Source organism: Prionailurus bengalensis, chromosome D1, assembly GCF_016509475.1.
Source record: "Prionailurus bengalensis isolate Pbe53 chromosome D1, Fcat_Pben_1.1_paternal_pri, whole genome shotgun sequence".
NCBI lineage: Eukaryota > Metazoa > Chordata > Mammalia > Carnivora > Felidae > Prionailurus > Prionailurus bengalensis.
The window spans coordinates 10,211,672-10,232,026 of record NC_057346.1 but is presented as its reverse complement, the minus strand read 5'-3'; the positions used below and the strand labels follow the sequence as shown (position 1 = coordinate 10,232,026).

At 39.2% G+C, this 20,355-nt stretch overlaps 1 protein-coding gene across 2 annotated transcripts; it reads left to right on the top strand.

Moving 5' to 3' along the window:
- The first annotated feature begins 1,646 nt into the window (after nucleotides 1–1,646).
- IL18 (interleukin 18) lies at nucleotides 1,647–19,914 on the top strand. 2 transcript variants are annotated; one of them, XM_043579334.1, is made up of 6 exons: nucleotides 1,647–1,822; nucleotides 10,825–10,908; nucleotides 11,731–11,742; nucleotides 15,408–15,542; nucleotides 16,357–16,490; nucleotides 19,670–19,914. In XM_043579334.1, exons 2-6 carry the CDS (start codon nucleotides 10,833–10,835, stop codon nucleotides 19,889–19,891), a joined length of 579 nt encoding a protein of 192 aa, XP_043435269.1. In that variant the 5' UTR covers nucleotides 1,647–1,822; nucleotides 10,825–10,832; the 3' UTR covers nucleotides 19,892–19,914. The 2 variants fall into 2 exon arrangements, with proteins under 2 accessions (XP_043435269.1, XP_043435268.1); XM_043579333.1 differs by lacking the exons at nucleotides 1,647–1,822; nucleotides 10,825–10,908; nucleotides 11,731–11,742 and adding an exon at nucleotides 11,778–12,287.
- Nucleotides 19,915–20,355: the final 441 nt, after the last annotated feature.

Genomic DNA, 20,355 nt, shown 5'->3' with positions numbered 1-20,355 from the left:
GTTGTCTAGTGCTTTATGGGCGCCTGTGTGGCTCAGTAGGGTAAGCGACCGACTCTTGATTTCAGCTCAGGTCCTGATCCCAGGGTTGTGTGATCGAGCCCCACACTGGGCTCTGTACTGAGTGTGGAGCCTGCTTAAGATTCTCTCTCTCCATCCCTCACTCCCTCTCTCTCCCTCCCTCCCTCACTCTCTCTCTCTCAAATAAAAATAAAAGGGGGAAAAAACGGTAAAATTTTCAAAGGGCTATCATCATCTCATTTTAATCTTTACAAATAATCTTACGAAGTAGGTAAGACATGAAGCCATCTGGGTTGCTCTGTATCAGAAAAAAAAAAAAAAAAAGTTTATCCCAAAACTAAGAAAAGGGAAAATTGTGCACTTGACATCTTTACAGTTGGAGAAAAATCATTGGCGATGGGCCATTTAAAGTTAACTTGTTCGGGGGTGCCTGGGTGGCTCAGCCGGTTAAGCATCCAACTTCGCCTCAGGTCATGATCTCACGGTTCAAGGGTTTGAGCCCCGCCTCTGGCTGTGTGCTGACAGCTCAGAGCCTGGAGCCTGCTTCATATTCTGTGTCTCCCTCTCTGTCGCTCCCCCACTCATGCTCTGTCTCTCTCTGTCTCTCAAAAATGAATAAACATTAAAAAAATTTTCTAATAAAAAATAAAAATAATAAAATTAACTTGTTTGGTGCTCGGCTTCTGATCATTCTTTGACTCTATTTCATGCTTTCGTATTAATTAGCTATATGGAACACTACAGTTGGAGGATGGAAATCTGTTACTTCAATTTCAACCATGTGTGTATTCTTACCATATATTTCCTAAATGCATGATTTTTCTTTTTCTAGTAGTCTCTGCACCAAGCACCTCTGACCATCTCACCACAGACTTCCTTTGTAATCACTGCGGTGGACATGATGTTTTTATAACATTGTAAAATGAAAACCCTATTTTGTTAAAAAAATAAATAAATAAACCAAACTCAACTAGCTGCTTATGGAAGCATTTGATTCCTAACTCTAGAACACCTCTGTTTCCATATAGGCTCTATACTGGCCAAAAAAGCAGAAACCAAAAGTCACTTTGCTACTTTCCTTGCTAGCACGGTAATACCATTTGGCACGTGTTCAAGAAAAAATTGTCCGCGGAATTTTGTTTCTGCTAATTATTTTCAAGGCTGTGATATCTTACTCTGCTTTTTTAAAATTACATTTTAGGTGCTATTATTACATTATAGGGATTATTCTAATAGGGCTGATTATTCAGCACCACAAGATAAGGGAAAAGTTTTGTGCTAAAGTGTGAATAGAAAATCTCAAAACAGAGAGAGATTAATGTGAGAAAAGATGCTTCTAATTGACCAAGCAGTTGCTTTTGTAAAAGGGCTTGAAAGTACAGTACTTCTGAGAGAAAGGCACAAGATTTGGAAGGGCCAGAACTCCAACTTTTACAGCAGAAATTATCTCATTAAGATAGTGATTTTACATTAAAAGAAGTACGCAAATTCTCTGACTTTATTTCCAGTTCTACTGCCCTTGGAAAGAGCCCACATTTGAAGGCGGGTTCAAGGCGTGCCAGAACAGTCTCCTCCCTCCACCTCCTTCCTCCTTTCTCCCAATCGCTTGGTCTCCTCCTCCCCCAGACGGCTATAGATCAGATGACCAGTAAGCTCTGTTTTCCAATGCTTTCTGCATTCCTGGCTGCCAGCTTCAGCTGCTAAAGGGGCTGCTGCCACCTTCTGCCATCTACACAGCTCAGGAAAAGAAAGGGACCTCAAACCTACCAGATCCCTTCCTCTCCTAGGAAACTATTGAGCACAGGTAAGAAATATCATTCCTTTTTATTTAGAAATGAGACATGGTTTTAAAAGGAAATCAACTAGAAAAGTGATTGAGATGAATTGAGGTCCTCTGACATCACTATGATGGGCAATCTGTAACAACATAGGGAACACAGCAAAGTCAGAGTGGAAACTTTTTCTTTTAACCAACGTTGGAGAGTATCACTTTTGAGCAAACGTTTCCAAACTTTTTGGTCCTGTGACCTCTTTACATTCCTAAAAATCATTGAGGACCCTCAAAAATGTTTGTTTCCCTAGGTTACTTGACTGTATTGTTGTCATTTACTGTACTAGAAATTCAACTTGTTTCAAAATAACAGTAAGCACATCACAGGCCAGCATAAAAAACGTTTTTGATTATAAATAACCATACATTTTTAAAAATCTGTGAAGAGTGACATTGTTTTTCATGTTTATGAATCTCTGGCTTAATGGAAGACAGTTGTGTTTCTATCTGCTTCTGCATTTAATCTATGTGATATTGCCCAGAATGTAAGCTCTGGTAAACTGTAGTGTATACACATGAGAGAATGAGGGTGAAAATGACAAATTACAGCTCATTATTATTATGAAAATAGCTTTGACCTCAAGAGCCCCTTAAGAATTGCTGCTTTAGAACAATAAAATAAGTAAGCTAATCTTCAACGGGAGTCTCAACTCTGAATCCATGATTCTAAAAGCAAACAAAAAATTTTTGCCAAAGGTTGATCCTCTTGATAGAATCTGCATCAGCACCCTTAGCTGGACGAAATTATAACATTCCCCAGGAGAATCTTATTTCACAATAAGGCAAGGGCTAAATTAATACCTCTATTTTGAAGTACTAATAAGAAAAATTAGGACTTCCTTAAACTCCTCTTTTCTTTTTGTCTATATCCAGCTATTTCAAGTTCTTTTAAATCTTCCTCCAGAGTATCTTTTTTAACCTGGCTTGTTCATAATATCCCTACATGAATATTATGAATTCTTATGCAAATTTGTACATGAATTCTTAGAGTAGTGCCAGCGCCTGTCTCTTATCTTTTTCAAAATGCACTTGCTGGCTCAGTAACTTGCATTCCTATTGCCTATGAGATTAAATTCACATTTTTCTGGGGCACCTGGCTGGCTCACCAGGAAGAGCATGCAACTCTTGATCTTGGGGTCATGAGTTTGAGCCACACGTTGGGTGTAGAGATTACTAAGAAAAATAAATAAACTTAAAAGTAAATAAATAAATAAGATCACATTCTTCTAGTGACTTCCAAAGCCCTCTCTAACCCCACCCTACCCTGAGTTCACTGCAGGACATCAGGAGTGTTCCACCACAGTCCAAAAAAATGGTTCCATTCATGAAGTCCATCCTCCATCACAACACTGTTTTAATGATCATATAAATGCTCTTCCATGTCCTTTCCCATCTATTTAAATCGTAAGCATTCTTTAAGGTTAAATTCGATTCTCCTTTTCACACGAGGCCATTCCAACTACATCAGTTCCACTCTGGATTTTTCCTTTGAGTCTGTATTTAGCTGTGGATTATATACGTACCTATTATCATTATATTGCACCTATTATCAGCCACCTATTATTTACCTAAATTTTTACCTAGGTCTTCCTCCATCCCACCTCTGCCACATCCACATACAGACATTCATGGAATGGCAACATTTTCAAGAACTAAATGATTTCTAGAACTGAATACTTAGATTTTCATCTTGCTGCTACCAAGATGACTAAGTACCTGATTTTAGGGAATTAGGTAATATGCTTCCTCATTTCATCCGGTGTCTGTCTATGCCACAGAATTGAAATCCACAGCAAGGATAAACATGATTGCTTTTCAAATTCAAATTGCTTTTCAAACATTCTAATAATATGGGGTTTTTTTTTAAATATAATTTATTGTCAAGTTGGCTAACATACCGTGTATAAAGTGTGCTCTTGGTTTTTGGGGTAGATTCCCATGGTTCGTCACTTACATACAACACCCAGTGCTCATCCCAACAAGTGCCCTCCTCAATGCCCATCACTCATTTTCCCCTCTCCCTGCCCCCCCCCACCCTCAATTTTTTCTCTGTATTTAAGATTCTTTTATGGTTTGCCTCCCTCCCTCTCTGTTGTAACTATTTTTTCCCCTTCCTGCTCCCATGGTCTTCTGTTAAGTTTCTAAGATCCACATATGAGTGAAAACATATGATATCTGTCCTTCTCAGACTGACTTATGTCACTCAGCATGATGCCTTCCAGTTCCATCCACGTTGCTGCAAATGGCATGATTTCATTCGTTCTCATTGCCAAGTAGTATTCCTCCAATAGTATGTTTTTAAACTCCTCTATGGCTGAAATACATATTCAATCAATACGTGTTATGTTAGAGTTATGAGGAAGTGGTTATGAGGGTATTTGCCACATATAAATGGTTCTCTCCTTGCAGCCTTAGCTAAAATCTAGAATTACAGAATACTGGAGCTGGATAACACCTGTAATATTAACCATGCAACTTCCTCTTTGTCCAAATGAGGAAACCGAGACCATCAAAAATAAGTGACTTGTCCCAGACAAGATTGTGAAGCATGTGACCTCATGTCCATCATGATTTTCTACCATTCACTAGCTTGTGGCTAGTCTCCAAGGCTTGTATAACAAAAACTGTTTTTGTTTGAAAGAACCAATTGCCACTTGCATATTCCTGGGAGGATCGTTCTGAGGTGGTTTGTAACTTTAGATGAAAAAAAGTCAATAATCTGAGAATTTTAGATGAAATATTCAAAGCATATTTATCCAGTGGGAACTATAATTTTCACAGACTGGAGTTAAGAAAGCAAAGGGACACAGATGAGACTGGAAAAGAGGGAAGTTGAGGGGAGGAATAGAAGGGTTATTTGTAGATATACTGAGATCTCACAAGAAGAGTGGTAAGAAAATAATTCAAAATAAGCCCTTGAAGTAAAAAAGAAACCACCGGGGGGGGGGGGGCAGGAAAGAAGAGGGAGAATATTGGAGAAGTTACTGTTTTTTTTTAAATATGTTTCAAGTGTTCCTAATATTCCTTCTCTTTCTCATTGGCTTTCAGATGGAGTGAAGGTTTTAAGATAGAAAAAAATTCTACCAGTTCCTTTACACACTGTTGTCACGGCAACAAGGTGTATCATAGCAGACATTTATTCCTTTAACATTGATTGAGCCCCTGATGTATATAAACTTCTTTCCAGATGTGGAAGATTCAAGAAGAAAGGGACAATTCATCTTAAAGAAACTCAGATTGAAGCTGGGCAGACCTATTTGTAATCAAAATAATCTCATTCAGTGTAGTAAGATGTATTTGAGAAGCATAAGTGGGGGTAGGTGTAGGGGGGCACTGGTGAGAGAATGATTAGGTAGGAATGGAGGAGTAAGGGAGGTCTTCACAGAGAAAATGTTTGAGCTGGGCCTGAAAAGGTGAAGAACCAAGGGTCTAGCAGGCAACGAAAGCAGGGAAGTTACTGCCTGGCAGGGGAAATGTCGCTGGCAACAATATGGAGCCGGGAGGGTCTGGAAGCCAGAAAATCTCTAAAGAGAAGATGCCAGAAGTGATGAGGGCTGGACTTAAAACAATGCTGGTGGAGATGGAGAGGAGACGCCAAATTCTAGAGACATTTCTGAGTTATAACCTACAGTATTTGCGAGGCAGGTTAGACAAAGGAGTGGAGGACTCCCGGGTTTCCGTTGCAGACAGGTTATTTGGGCATGTTTTAGAGAGTAATTCATTAGTATACCCTACAGCTGGAACTGTGGGTCTGGAGCCAGAAACTGAAATTTGCAAGTTATAGAAACTACCACCCTCTCTCTTCACTTTATGGCCTGAGTCCCTAAAAAAATAGTTTCTATTTGCTATCTTACTTTTTCCCCCACCCCATTCTGCCCTAGATCTTTGTCAACGTGCTTCTGTTCCCTCACATTCCCCAAACTGTTCTACCGACACCAGACCTTCCTAACTTGCCACATTCGATAAACAAGTTTGAGCTTGTACCTAAGCAGTTCCTCCTTAAAGCTCCTTTCTCCCTTGTCTTCTGTGACACTTCTCTCTTAGATTTACAAAACTGAACTAATTATTTTCCACTTGGCTTGCCATTCTCTTTTTTCTTAGTTATAATGAGGTAACCACTCAACAAGTTGCCCAAGCCAGCAACTTTGAAGTCACCCGCAGTTCCTCCTTCTTCCATTTGATCTACAGCCGATTAGCTAAAAACCAATCCTGATATTTCATCTCTCTTGAATCCATCCAGTGCTTTTGTCCCCACAGCCGCTACCTTACTTAGTTTATAGCTTCATCAACTGTTACCTTAACTGTTAAAATTACTTCTGAGGTTGTTTTCTGGCCTCTGTTCAGTCTTGCCCCATCAAATCCATCCTCTACACAGCTGCCAGGGTGAACTTTTCAAAACATAAATCTGACCATGTCTTTCTCCTACTTAAAGAGATTCAGTATTTTTTTTTCAGAAAAACAGTTCAAACTCTTTAGCCTACTTAAGCAAGGCCTTTATAATCGGACTCTCCTTTACAAGTTTATGTCAAACTGAACTATTTTGCAAGTTGCATTTTATGTGAATTGAACCAGACAGAATCAAGAATAGAGAAATAATAGTCTCATTTTTCAAATTTTTTTTTTAAGTTTTATTTTATTTTGAGAGAGACAGAAACAGCACAAGTCAGGGAGGGGCAGAAAGAGAGGGAGAGAGAGAATCTCAAGCAGGCTCCAAGCTGCCAGCACAAAGCCCGATGCAGGGCCTGAACCCATGAAACCATGAGATCATGAACTGAGCTGAAACTGAGGGTCGGACACTTAACTGACTGAGCCACCCAGGTGCTCCATAATAGTCTCACTTTATAGGCAAAATGGAAATATGTGAACTCCTCCAAATTAGTTTATGTAGAATGACACAATTTCAAAGGTGATAGGGCAAGTGAGTTGTGAGCTGTTAACACTCTTCCCACATTTAAGTGTCTCTCATACTTGACAATTACCTGCTTCCATGTTGGTATTATGTAAGCTAGGCTATTCTTGAGACATACAGGTTATTGTTATGCTATTTTTAAAATATTCACTACTGAGGCGCCTGGGTGGCTCAGTTGATTGAGCATCCGACTCCAGCTCGGGTCATGATCTCACAGTTCTTGAGTTCAAGACCTGCCTTGGGCTCTGTACTGACAGCTTAGAGTCTGGAGCCTCCTTCGGATTCTGTCTTCCTCTCTCTCTGCCCCTCCCCTCCTCGCACTCTCTCTCTCTCTCTCAAAAATAAACATTTTTAAAACTTTAAATATTCACTACTATCATAATTTTAAATATTTTTATATCTGATAGTAATGTCATCAAAGCGCTGAGGGGTATTATTACTGCTTGTGCTGAAAAACACCTCCAAATAAATATTTTCCAAATAAGTTGGAAAAACAGTTAGATGTCAGAAAACAATGACAAAAAGGCCAAAGTACCACACGATAGAATGTGTGGAGAGAGAGCACTATGCAAAGAATCGGCTATAATGCTGAGAAAGTTGAAACAAAGAAAGAAAGCAATACACTCTGGTTGTTATAGGTTTATGTCCTCCGAGGATATCTCTTTACTACTTTTGTATTTGCTTCCAAGGAAAAGTTAATCTTGAACTATCTGAGATCTTCAGAAATGCTTTCTTCCTACCCAGTGGGACTGCATTTGCATTAACTGCAGGAAAAGTGATGAGGTTCCAAACAAGCAAGGTTCTCTCAGAATTCCCTGCTCCAGGCTTTTGCTCACGTAGTTCCCTCTTTGTGCAAAGCTCTTCCCCTGGCCTTGTAAATGCCTGCCTCTCATATGTAGAACAAGCAGAGGGTTACTGGAGGGGGTGTGGGAGGGGGGATGAGCTACGTGGGGAAGGGGCATTAAGGAATCTACTCCTGAAATCATTGTTGCGCTATATGCTAACTAATTTGGATGTAAATTTAAAAAAAGAAAATTAATAAAAAAGAAAAGAAAATGCCTGCCTCTCTTTCAAGGCAGCATGATTATCACTTCCTCTAAGAAGTTTTCTTCCACACACCACCAGGCAGACAGAGAGGATCTCTTGTAAACCCAGCTCTGCACAGCGTTCATTGTACTATTTTGTAATTGTTGATATATTTGTCTCTCCCTAGACTCTGAGTAATTGCAGGGTAAGTATTGTGTTTTGTCAGCTTTCTAGCTCCATGCCTGATACGTAGTGCATGCTCAGTAATTACCTGATGAATGATTTCAAATATTGTGTAATATTATTCTTTTTAAGGTAGTAGTGTCCTCTAAATTAATTCACTCATTGACTAAATACTCACTGTAGTAAACACTAGTAATTTCATCCAATTCCATCCAATATACTATTTAGGGCTTTTCAAGTAAATTATTTTACAAAAATATGAATGCATTACATAACATTAAAGTTTGTAGAGAAGACCACCCTAGCCATTATTTCATATATATGAAATTATATACACATATATGCTTGTATATTATATATCTATATAAATTTGATAACTATCCACATTTGTATATGTATAAGGAATTGAACCTAGATAAAACTGTTAAATAGCCACCAATTCACAAGTGTTTTGGGTTACCTTAATTTGGATTAAGGTTTTTAACTGGGTTTTAATTTCTGGCTTCTTCTACCACATATGTTTGGCCTCAGCAGACTATGCCAGAAAAAAATTTGAGTCACTTCTCTACTTATGAGCTTCGACTTAAATACTCCTCTATATACCAAGGACTACTGTGAAGCCTTAGAGCCCCAACCATAATTACCCTCAGGAACCCAAGGTACTGCTGAACTCTGGAGTAGGGCCTCTTAATCATTTCTGTGGCATGGGCCCTCACAGACAATCTGGTGAAGTTTGTGGACCCCTTCACAAAATAATGTGTTTACATGGATAACATTTAGTACTTAATTGCTCAGTAGGTTAAGCATTCGACTTCAGCTCAGGTCATGATCTCATGGTTAGTGAGCTGAAGCCCCATGTCGGGCTCTGTGCTGACAGTTCAGAGCCTGCTTCGGATTCTGTGTCTCCCTCTCTCTGCCCCTCCCTCACTCATGCTCTGTCTCTCTCTCTTTCTCTCAAAAACAAATAAATATCTAAAAAATTATCTTAAATACTTAGGCTTATAAAGGAAACTTATTATATTAAATTGAGTTATCAAAAAAGGGTTTTTTAACAAATTTTGATATAGTATATATATGCCTCTTTATCAAGACATAAATAGGGGCGCCTGGGTGGCGCAGTCGGTTAAGCGTCCGACTTCAGCCAGGTCACAATCTTGCGGACGTGAGTTCGAGCCCCGTGTCAGGCTCTGGGCTGATGGCTCAGAGCCTGGAGCCTGTTTCCGATTCTGTGTCTCCCTCTCTCTCTGCCCTTCCCCCGTTCATGCTCTGTCTCTCTCTGTCCCAAAAATAAATAAACGTTGAAAAAAAAATTTTTAAAAAGACATAAATAACAAAATTTGGGGCACTTGGGTGGCTCAGTCAGTTTTGAACATTGGCTTCAGCTCAGGTCGTGATCTCACGGTTCAGGAGTTCAAGCCCCATTGGGCTCTCTTTCTCTGCTGTCAGCACAGAGCCTGCTTTGGACCCTCTCTCTCCCTCTTTCTCTGCCCCTCTTCACCTTACGCACGTGCACGCGCTTTCTCTCTCTCTCAAAAATAAATAAACATTAAAAAAAATTTTTGCAAACAAACAAACCCAAAATCTACTGGTGGGACTAATAACTTCTGTATATTTCAAAGTAGTAAGGAGTTTAAACCCTATTTCAAGATCTCTACAACAATTATAACACAATAGGAAATATGTGTTTCCATTACTGACATCAGAGATACTGCTAATAATACATACTGTGGTTTCCTACACGACCATAAGGGGAGGAACTGCTAAATTTCAGTTAGAAGTTGGTGAAAATAGGAGCACCTAGCTGGCTCAGTTGGTTAAGTGTCCAGCTTCACTTCGGGTCATGATCTCGAGGTCCATGAGCTTGAGCCCTGTGTTGGACTCTGCTGACAGCTCAGAGCCTGAAGCCTGCTTCAGATTCTGGGTCTCTGTTTCTCTCTGCCCCTCCCCTGCTCACACTCTGTCTCTCTTTCTCTCTCACAAAAATAAATAAACATTTAAAAAAATTTTTAGAAGTTGGTGAAAATAAATGTAATTTTTTATTTGTAATATGTAATTTTTTCCTATCTAAGTTTACAAATTTCTCAGGTATAGAAACCCTTCTTCACAGACAAAGGTCTAGAAGGATACACACAATATTGGAGTGGGGTGGAATAGGGTGGGGCAGAGGAGAAAAGCAAAAAGAAGAAGTTTTAACATGTTTAAATCCTGTATTATTTGGGTTTTATTTTTTTTTATTTTTACAGAAACACTGTATTTATGTATTACTTGTGTAAAAAGCATAGTATAACCCAAACTCCAGACCAAAAGCTATGGCTGCTCAAGGAGAAAAAGGGCCATCAGATGCCAGAGCGCTGTGGCGTCCTCACACACTGCCCTTACTTCCAGGCAGAAACACTACCTTTATCATTGTCTCACTTTTGGCACTTTCACAACGAAGTCACAAAGCTTCAGTCTCCCATGCACATGAACCCATTGGTTGTAAGACAGACATAGAACCAATCCATAGTTAAATGACAAGCATCGTATATGTATATTGATGATACATTTCCTCCAAGATACTAGGACAATATTTCAGTTCAGTAGTGGGTCACTTATCCACCCTTTATAATACTGTCTTATGAGAAGATGCTTTCTAGATTCCAAACATTTGTTGGTTTACAAGAGAACATTTGAACACGTGTATTCATAAGCTGAAGACCCAAGTGTTTATTAAATATCCAAAGTGTTCATCAGCATACTGGGTGATACACTGACTTCTGAGTTTGGAGGTAATAGAAGGCAGTAAGTAGAAAAATATTTTTGGGGTGGAAATGGAAAAACCACTACCTTTTCACAAATGACTCTTTGCTTTCATTAGGAATAAAGATGACTGCTATACCAGTAGATGATTGCATCAACTTTGTGGGAATGAAATTTATTGACAATACACTTTACTTTGTAGGTAAGTCTAAAGCAATAGGCCAGATAAGGATTCAGATAAATGTATTCAGCTAGAAAAGATGTTGTGAGATAAACTATTGAGCACCTCTTTTTTTTATCACCAAATTCTGTTGTAATACCGGTGACCCTCTTTTCTGGAAAAGAATAAAAAATACTGGGCCTCTAGAAATTAACCACAATATGTCCAACGTCCTAGCACCTTGTCTCACCACATGTCCTGTCACTTTAGCTAGCAGAAGCCAACCCATAAGATGGCTGCAGGTGCACATGATGAAATCTCACAAAATTGGGTACACTCAGGGAATATAATTTCCTGCAACAAACTGGCAAATCATATAACAAATACCTTAAATCTGGAGTTCTGTAAGTAGATTATGCCAGTTTATGTAAACAAACTTGACAAATAAAAACAGATTCTAATGATTCATCTTCTGTGGGCAGCTTGGCTCCATTTGAAAGTTTGGCTTCATTTGAAAGATTCACAGAAAGTCCCTAGGTGACTTTCCATTGAAACCATAAACTTAAGAGTAATCTATCACTTTACAAAATTTCCTTTTAAGTAAAAATTTAAATTTGTGAACTCTGGATTTGGGTTTTATTCTAATTTAACTGAGACCACACTAAGTCTAATGAGCTCCATTTTATGCGACCTCTAGCACGATTGTATAATATTTCTGATGGAGGCCCACAGAGGCCATCACTGGTTAGTTAGTGGTTAAACACTGGGGAGTGACAGACGAGTTATAAAATGGTAGGGTAAGAGGAGATTCTGAATTGAAATATAGAGTTTAACGTATTTTGTTTCTCTTTTTTTCCCCTTTAGCTGACAGTGATGGTAAAGTATAAATTTATTTCTCTTTCTTTGCAAAATCAGTAGCTACTTGAGTAAGCACCTCTCAGACACATCCATATCCCCATTCTCAGCTGAGAGAAACTGGTACTAGGCCATTTGAGAAGCTAATCTTCCCTCAAAGGAATGTGGACTCAAAAGAACAGCCTCGGAATAAAGATGACCATAAGGGATACAGAGAAGAACCGCTAGCAAAATATGCTTCTCTCTACACCTTAGAAACTTCTCTAGCTCTTAGAATCTACAAAATAGACTTCGCTTATTACAGAGATTCTAAGATTATGAGGAGGTCATGGATTCTCTGGAGGAAAAGGGGATTGAAGCAAGAGAATTGTCCAAAGTCAAGGAAACCTTCCTTTAACCCTCTCTCTCAGAAATGTTTTGGGAAGAAGCCTGGGAGGCTCCCAGGTGGCAGAGGATTCTGGAAACAGAGGAGACGGGAGAGGGTAGAGCAGGCAGAATTATGAAGCTGAGCCATTATGTCTTATTAAGATGTGGATGTACCCAGTTCTTGTCCTTCTGGCATTCAGGTAGGACCATACCCATGTCTGGCCTATGATCCTCCAAAAGACCCCAGATTATGAGAGGCCATGAGTTTCTCATACTTTTCCTTAAAAGTAACACTTTTCCCATTCTTAAGGTGATCCTTACTGTACTTGAAATAGAAAGTATCAACTTTAAAAAAAATACTATTTTTCACATGTTTTTTTCCCCCCAGCTTTACTGAAATATAATTGACCTATAACTCCTCATGTTTCTTAAAGATTGCCTTGCTCTCCATTTATTTAATTCAGTAAATATTGGTATCTGTATCCCAGGTGCTATGTCAAGCAGTAGGATACAGTGGTGAGCAAAACATGGTTCCTATAGGGAGAAGCAGGCCCATGAGGAAGACAATTGGAATATAGTATGTTAAGTGTTACAAAGACACAGGATGCTATGGGAGCACATGGAAGAGGCACCTAATTCAGTCCAGTAGATTCTGGGAGGGCACTTTGAAGGAGGGACAGATTTAAAGAGTGAATAGGGGTTAGTGAAGAGAAGGTATTGTGGGCAGGGAGAAGACAGCATGCACAGGCCAAGATATGAAAGAAAGCATGGCATGTCTGAGCAATTAAAAGTAATTCAGAATGGGAGTAGGAGAATGAAGAGAGAAGAAGGATAAACAGGGTGCAGATAAAGAAGCTTCCTTTATTCCAAGATAGGGAATTTAGACCTTATCTTTGGGATAATGGGGATTCAGAAAGCATAATATGTACGACCTGGGATACAGATCAATTTGCTACAACAAAGAAACCCAAAAATATAGTAAGAGAAAATGCTTCCGTAAAATACAAGTCCAAGTTGGTAGTTCATGATGATGGTGGGATCTCAAGTTTCTTCTCTCCTGCTATTCCAGTATCCCTAAGTTGTTGAACTCATTCACATACTTGAAAATCATTACCATACTTCCTAGGTCCATATCCCAGCTAGCAAGAAAGGGTTCAAAATAAGAGGAAGACAGCCCCATTCCTTTTAAAGTCTCTACTTGGAAGTTGTACACATCAACTCCACTCATATTCCATTCATTAGAATTTAGTCACCTGGCGATACCAACTGCAAGGGAATCTGGAAAATATAATTTTTATTCTAGGTGGCTATGTGCCCCATTAAAAATCAGAGATAACATGCTCATATCTCTGAATTTTAACTTTAATTAAAATTGAATTTTAATTCCTCCTGGCTTCAGTATAAAGAATTGATGTGGGTTGGGGCGCCTGGGTGGCGCAGTCGGTTAAGCGTCCGACTTCAGCCAGGTCACGATCTCGCGGTCCGGGAGTTCGAGCCCCGCGTCAGGCTCTGGGCTGATGGCTCAGAGCCTGGAACCTGTTTCCGATTCTGTGTCTCCCTCTCTCTCTGCCCCTCCCCCGTTCATGCTCTGTCTCTCTCTGTCCCAAAAATAAATTTAAAAAGTTGAAAAAAAAATTTTTTTAAAAAAAGAATTGATGTGGGGACAAAAAAAAAAAAAAAAAAAAAAAAAAAAAGGGAGATGCCAATTAAGAGGCTATTACTGCAGTCCCTGTAAGAAATGATGGTGACATGAATTAAGGTAGGCACAGTGGATGCCTATGAAGAACTGTGCATGGATTTTAGAAATACTTAAAAGAATCAAGAGGACACAGTGGGGCTGGATTTCGAAGGGGATGGAAAGAAAGACCGAAAAGATAATGCCTACATTTTTGCACTTAGCCAATTTGTACCGTTCAGTTAAATAGGAAACACAAGAGGAAAAGCAGGGTAATGAGGAATGTGGAGCAAAGAGGAAGACATAAATTTAGTTTTAGATCTCATCTGTGGGACATCCTAGTGGAAATGTCCAGTGGACTCTTGGACATAAAGTTCTTAGATCTGGATGAAAATGTGGACTGGATATATAAATTCTTTTAACATTTATTCATTTTTGAGAGACAGAGAGAGACAGAGCACGAGCGTGGGAGGGGTGGAGAGAGAGGGAGACACAGAATCTGAAGCAGGCTCCAGGTTCTCAGCTGTCAGCACAGAGTCTGAGGCAGAGCTTGAACTCACGAACTATGATCATAAATACAACTAATCCAGGAAATAGAATGACTGGGTTGACAGAAAAAAGGGGATGATTGGTAAATCAATGTTTCAGTAGAAGATACATGCAAAACACAGATGGAGTTAGCCCTAGACACGAGAAGGAGCACCTTTTCCACATTTTCCCCCTGGGACAAGAAGGGGGGGTGGGTAGAGGAAATTAATCGGTGGTGCCACAGTTATGTTTGTAAGTGGAGAGGCAGGAAATCATTTGCAGAAAGCGAAAGCAGAGGTCACAATGTAGAGATCCTTAGGAGATAGGAGAAGATTTAGAATCACGGCTCTGTACCACGGAGGATTGCTGAGCTATAACAGAAAGGAAGTATTGACAATCGGTGAACTGGGAATGTGCCAATTTGTACATTTGTATAATTGCTTGGCAGCAACCCTCAGCAGCCAGTCTTGGGGTTTTGTAGTAAAAGGACAAATAAATTCAGGATTTAAGACACTGGCAAAGGATAGATAAAATGATGAGCTGTGAGGCCCAGGCTTCATAGAGAAGAAAGGAAAGACAGGAAGAGGTTAGACAGAAAATGTTAAGAGGCAGGAGGACTCTAAACATAGAGGAAAAGCTTAAGAAAGCTAAAAGGATGGGAGATTGTGGTTTGAAAATAGGATATTTGAATTTAAGACCATAGAAGTAGGGGCGCCTGGGTAGCTCAGTCGGTTAAGAGTCCGACTTCAGCTCAGGTCATGATCTCACGGGTTCATGAGTTCAAGCCCCACGTCGGGTTCTGTCTGGAGCCTGCTCTAGATTATGTCTCTCCCTCTCTCTCTGCCCCTTCCCATTCACACTCTGTCTCTCTCTCTCAAAAATAAATAAACTTAAAAAAAAAAGACTATATGAGTAGAGTAGTGATAAAAAGGTGATAATAAGAATCAGGGTGCGCTCTTGGAAGTGGGTTAAAAAACACTGTGCAACTTTGTCCTACCATCTTCTACACCAGAAGATTATGATTAGCAGTTATTGAAAACTGAAATATATAAAATGATTATTTGTAATTTGGGAAGAAAAAAACATATTCTTTAATGAGATTTAATGTGCATTGTAGAAAACCTGGAAACAGATTACTTTGGCAAGCTTGAACATAAACTCTCAATCTTACGAAACTTGAACGACCAAGTTCTCTTCATTAACCAGGGAGATCAACCTGTGTTTGAGGATATGCCTGATTCTGACTGTACAGGTATTTTTTTAAATACATATTTGTAACTTAAAAATGACAAGCTTACTTCTTCCCATTCCAGTTAGCTACCTATGTTTTTCTAGGATAGACCTAATCTTCAGATGAAAAATCACAGGAGTAGTAATAATTTCACACACAAAAAACTTGATAAGGTCCACATTTTTTAGTTGGGGTGAAAAATTGATGCAACAAAGATATTGCTAGGGGTCAAGCTATTCTGAGCCTATATGAGGGTCGCCAATCCCTTCACTATAATTGCACTAAGTCTACAGAATCTCCATATGGACCTTAATCGCTGTTGGTTATAGCTAAATTGCTGATGGAATTTTCAAAACTCAAAATCAAAAATAAATACACAAGCATTTGGAGTGAGTCTGTCTTCCACCAGAAATTTAGAATGCCTTAAAAGGAATCTGTTTACTGTGCCTTCCAAGGTTTGAATTCCAAATATCAGAATTTAGGCAGAGTTGAAACAGTGAATGTGCACTTTGGGGAAGAAAAAAACTAAATTTTTACCATAACAGATAGATTTTCAATATTCTATTTAACATTTAAATGTTAAAAACAATCTTTTAGAATTCATAGTATCTCTAAAACACTCAAAAAGTTGCTGTATTTGTGTTATAATACATATGATGAATGTGTTTTAAAGAATGTGAGCGTGCCCATGTAAAGTCTCCTGCTAAATGGCTGAATCTCAGAGTACAGAAATGGTGATGGGTTTGTTAAGGATTATCCCTAGGCTAATTTCCATAAATGGTGATTTGTAAAAATTCTTCTAATTAGGGTTCTTATTTATTAACGTTTATTTCAGATAATGCACCCCGGACTGAATTTATCATATATATGTATAAAGATAGCCTCACTAGAGGTCTGGCAGTAACCATCTCTGTGAATTATAAGACCATGTCTACTCTCTCCTGTGAGAACAAAATTATTTCCTTTAAGGTAAGGCTGAGCCTTAATTTGTTTTAGTCATATTTACATGCAAAATTTAAAAATCCAAATATCCTCAGTCCAATCTTTTTTTTTCAAGTGTATTTATTTATTTTGAAAGAGAGAGAGAGTGGGAGAGGAGCAGAGAGAATCCCAAGCAGGATCCATGCTGTCAGTGCAGAGCCCGGCTCGGGACTTGATCTCACAAATCGTGAGATCATGACCTGAGCTGAAACCAAGAATTGGACACTTAATGGACTGAGCCAGCCAGGTACCCCAGAATTATATTTTCATGTGGCATTTTCCCCCTTCCCAAGTTGCCCCTTGGCATGTCTACTAAGGCCATACTCCTAACTTTCAGTAGAAAGTGATCTTGATAGCAGTTCTTTATTGGCAAATCCCCATTTAGCAAATCGTTCACGACATGGGATTCACCTTTGAAATTGTCAGTTTGTGAGCATCTCCAGGCTGCTCTCATTGGGAGGAAAGTTTTCTGGGTCACTCTGTAGTTATAGTTAATGGTTGTTTATCTGATAATAATGGAACTAGGCAAATCCAGGTGTAGGGGAGGCTGAAGTTTCCACAATTTGGGCAGCCCTTTTAAAGAAAGAGAATATAAAATCAACAAAGGCATAAAGTTGATGCTTTATTTAGAAAAAGAAGGGGACTTAAAAGAGACCTGTATAAGTGAGGGGCTCTGACATTTAAGCTTCATAGCAAATGTGCTTCTGGAAGGACTCAGTCAAGGGGCAGGAAGAGGGAAAGGAAGGTGTTAGGACCAGTTTTAGGTCATGCTCTTTAATCCCATTTTCCACCCATTAATAAGGATCTTAGCAGTGATTATAAATATAGACTAAGTTCGAGATAATAAGGCACAACTGGCTGCCATTATGTGCTCACCTTTCTGGGTTGCTTACTAGCTATAAAGTCCTAGTGCTTCTGGTTACCCCTGTTTTCCTTTGGGCAAGAACCTTCATGACACCAAGACGGATTTGTTTCAAGACCTTACTGTCTGTCTGTTTCTTGTATGTACATCCAGGCATGGTCAGGATTCTCTCAGACTTACTAAAGCAACTGGGAAAGGACCAAAATAAGAGATGTTAGGTCAGGGGTGCCTGGGTGGCTCAGTCGGTTAAACGTCCCATTTTGGCTCAGGTCATGACCTCACAGTTGGTGGGTTTGAGCCCCATGTCAGGCTCTGTGCTGACAGCTCAGAGCCTAGAACCTGCTTCGGATTCTGTGTCTCCCTCCCTCTCTCTCTGCCCCTCCCCTGCGCATACTTTCTCTCTCTCTCTCTCTCTCTCTCTCTCTCTCTCTCTGTCTCTTTCAAAAATAAGTAAACATTTAAAAAAATTTTTTTAAGGTAAGATATGTTAGGTCAAGCTTGCCTCTCCCTGGGTTCAGATTCAACCCCTCGTGATGTAATGATGCAAAGAATACCTTAGGCCCTTGGAGCACTCAAGTTTCACCAGGTAGGACTTTCCAAGTTGAGTGTTCCCCAAGGTCACTAGGATTGTTTCCACATCCATTTGTTGTGCATCTTCCCAATAAGGGCTATGAATAGTCAACACCAAAACTAAAGAAAGCTACTGCCCCAAGATTCCTTTCCTCTGTTCTGAAATGTGGCCTTGAACTAGTTAGAGATCACCTATTCCACCTATCCACACTTCCACCTTCAACTATAACTTTCTACACTAGGTTTGAACTAAAAGGTTTATCTGTCTTTAATATTTCTAGAGTTTTTGAAGTTTTAGCTAAGGATTATTTATCACTTATACATTAGATATTAGGTTGGTCCCAAACTGTCTCCCCTAGGTTGGGGTCTCTTCCTACATTCTGGTATATCGTAGACAACCTCAGAAATATGTGCCAGTGGGTGAACTAGTTTATGCTGTCATCAATTCAAGACCCTCACATGTTGATAAAGGAAAAAGGTCAAGAGTTATGACTATAAATTCCATAATGGATTGAGAAGTTTGGAGGTACCCCCAGGTTCTTTCAGGCCTCTTGAGAGGAAGCTGGAATACTATTTTGGGTCTGGAGGTCTCTCCATCAATCCTTAGATAGGATAATGCTCATCTTTGCTACCAGGGGGTCAAAATTAAGTTCAAAATGTCTGTTGGCTCCAGGATTAATATGGAAAGAAACTTGGGTGGTCCTCACATTTTCTAGTCCATTCTGAAAAGTAGGTATGATACACTAATAGGAAAAGTGCAGGCAGTACTGTCAGTTGGGGGACCGGCAGGATAACGGTTTCACATAATCTAGCTATTCTTGAGAAAACCCTCTTCTGTGGCTGAAAGATATAAGAATCAGCATTTGGCTTTCAGGGTAGGACCCAGCCAAATTCAGGATAGAAATGCAGGAACTACTATGGAACTGGAGTGCTTGGCAGAGAAAAAGTGTTGACTAAGCCAATAAGCAGGGCTATCCTGGAACCCAGGACCTAGCCCTAGTACAAGTAGTGGGTCTGTTTATTTATTATTTATTTATTTATTTATTTAATATATGAAATTTATTGTCAAATTGGTTTCCATACAACACCCAGTGCTCATCCCAAAAGATGCCCTCTTCAATACCCATCACCTACCCTACCCTCCCTCCCACCCCCCCATCAACCCTCTGTTCTCAGTTTTTAAGAGTCTCTTATGATTTGACTCTCTATTAGTGGGTCTATTTACAGCAAGTTTCAGTCCTAGGCTCCACTGAAGGAGGGACGAAGCTGAGATGCCTGCACTTTCTGCCTCTCTCACATTAGGCTCATAAACAAGAGCTAGCCTATGCCTAGGGGTGGAGGTCATCAATGTCTTTGGCTGTGAATGGTTGAAGAAAACAGGAATTGACATTAGCCTAAGAAGGTTGTGGTCTGTGCTGGAACTCTGCTTCATCTTGATCAGATATGGACTCCACTCAGGGGAGAGGAGAAAAGGAAGCTACCTGATGGTTAAATTGGGAGAAACTAGAGGCTTAAAACTGAATGTGCATTCAATGGTGGGAAAAGGCAGATTAAACAAGGAGAACAGATTAGGAATTAGGAAGGAAATAAAATCAATATTCTTATATTCAGAGGTTTGGGTTTTTTTTTTTCCTTGCACTTCTTTAGTTCTTTGCAGTAATGTACTTCAAAATAAACCACACATATTCAAATTGTTCATGTTCTTAAAAAATTAAGTATTTTTTTTCCTCTATAGGAAATGAGTCCTCCTGAGAGTATCAATGATGAAGGAAATGACATCATATTCTTTCAGAGAAGCGTTCCAGGACATGATGATAAGATACAATTTGAGTCTTCATTGTACAAGGGGTACTTTCTAGCTTGTGAGAAAGAGAAAGATCTTTTCAAACTCATTTTGAAAAAAAAGGATGAAAATGGGGATAAGTCCATAATGTTCACTGTTCAAAACAAGAATTAGATATTAAAATTGCATAATTTGAACTTTCTGAGTTTTTGTCTTTCAGAAAGGTTGCAAGACTTTGTGTCTATAATTGTAATAATGAAATAAAATGGATAATGGTCTTAAAAGATACCACTGAGAAATGAATAATAAGGTATCACAAAATTGAGTTGACTCTTCCTTATCCAGATAAATAAAATATTTGCATAACATTAAGAGAATTCATAGTTTCAAAACACATTCTACACTGTTAATTGGAACATAGATTATACTCAGCAGACGTGCCTTAAATCTTTTGGGTTACTGGTCCTAAAGATGAAAGATACTGATAACTTGAACTTTCTAATTTTTTAAGAATATCATTAAAACCATCAAGATTTTGTAGAGATTTGACTAATTTCTGCGTTTCTTCCAAAGTCAGGTATCTTTCAAAGTCAGATTGATCCTGAATCCTACAGCATATACAAAGGATTATATATATT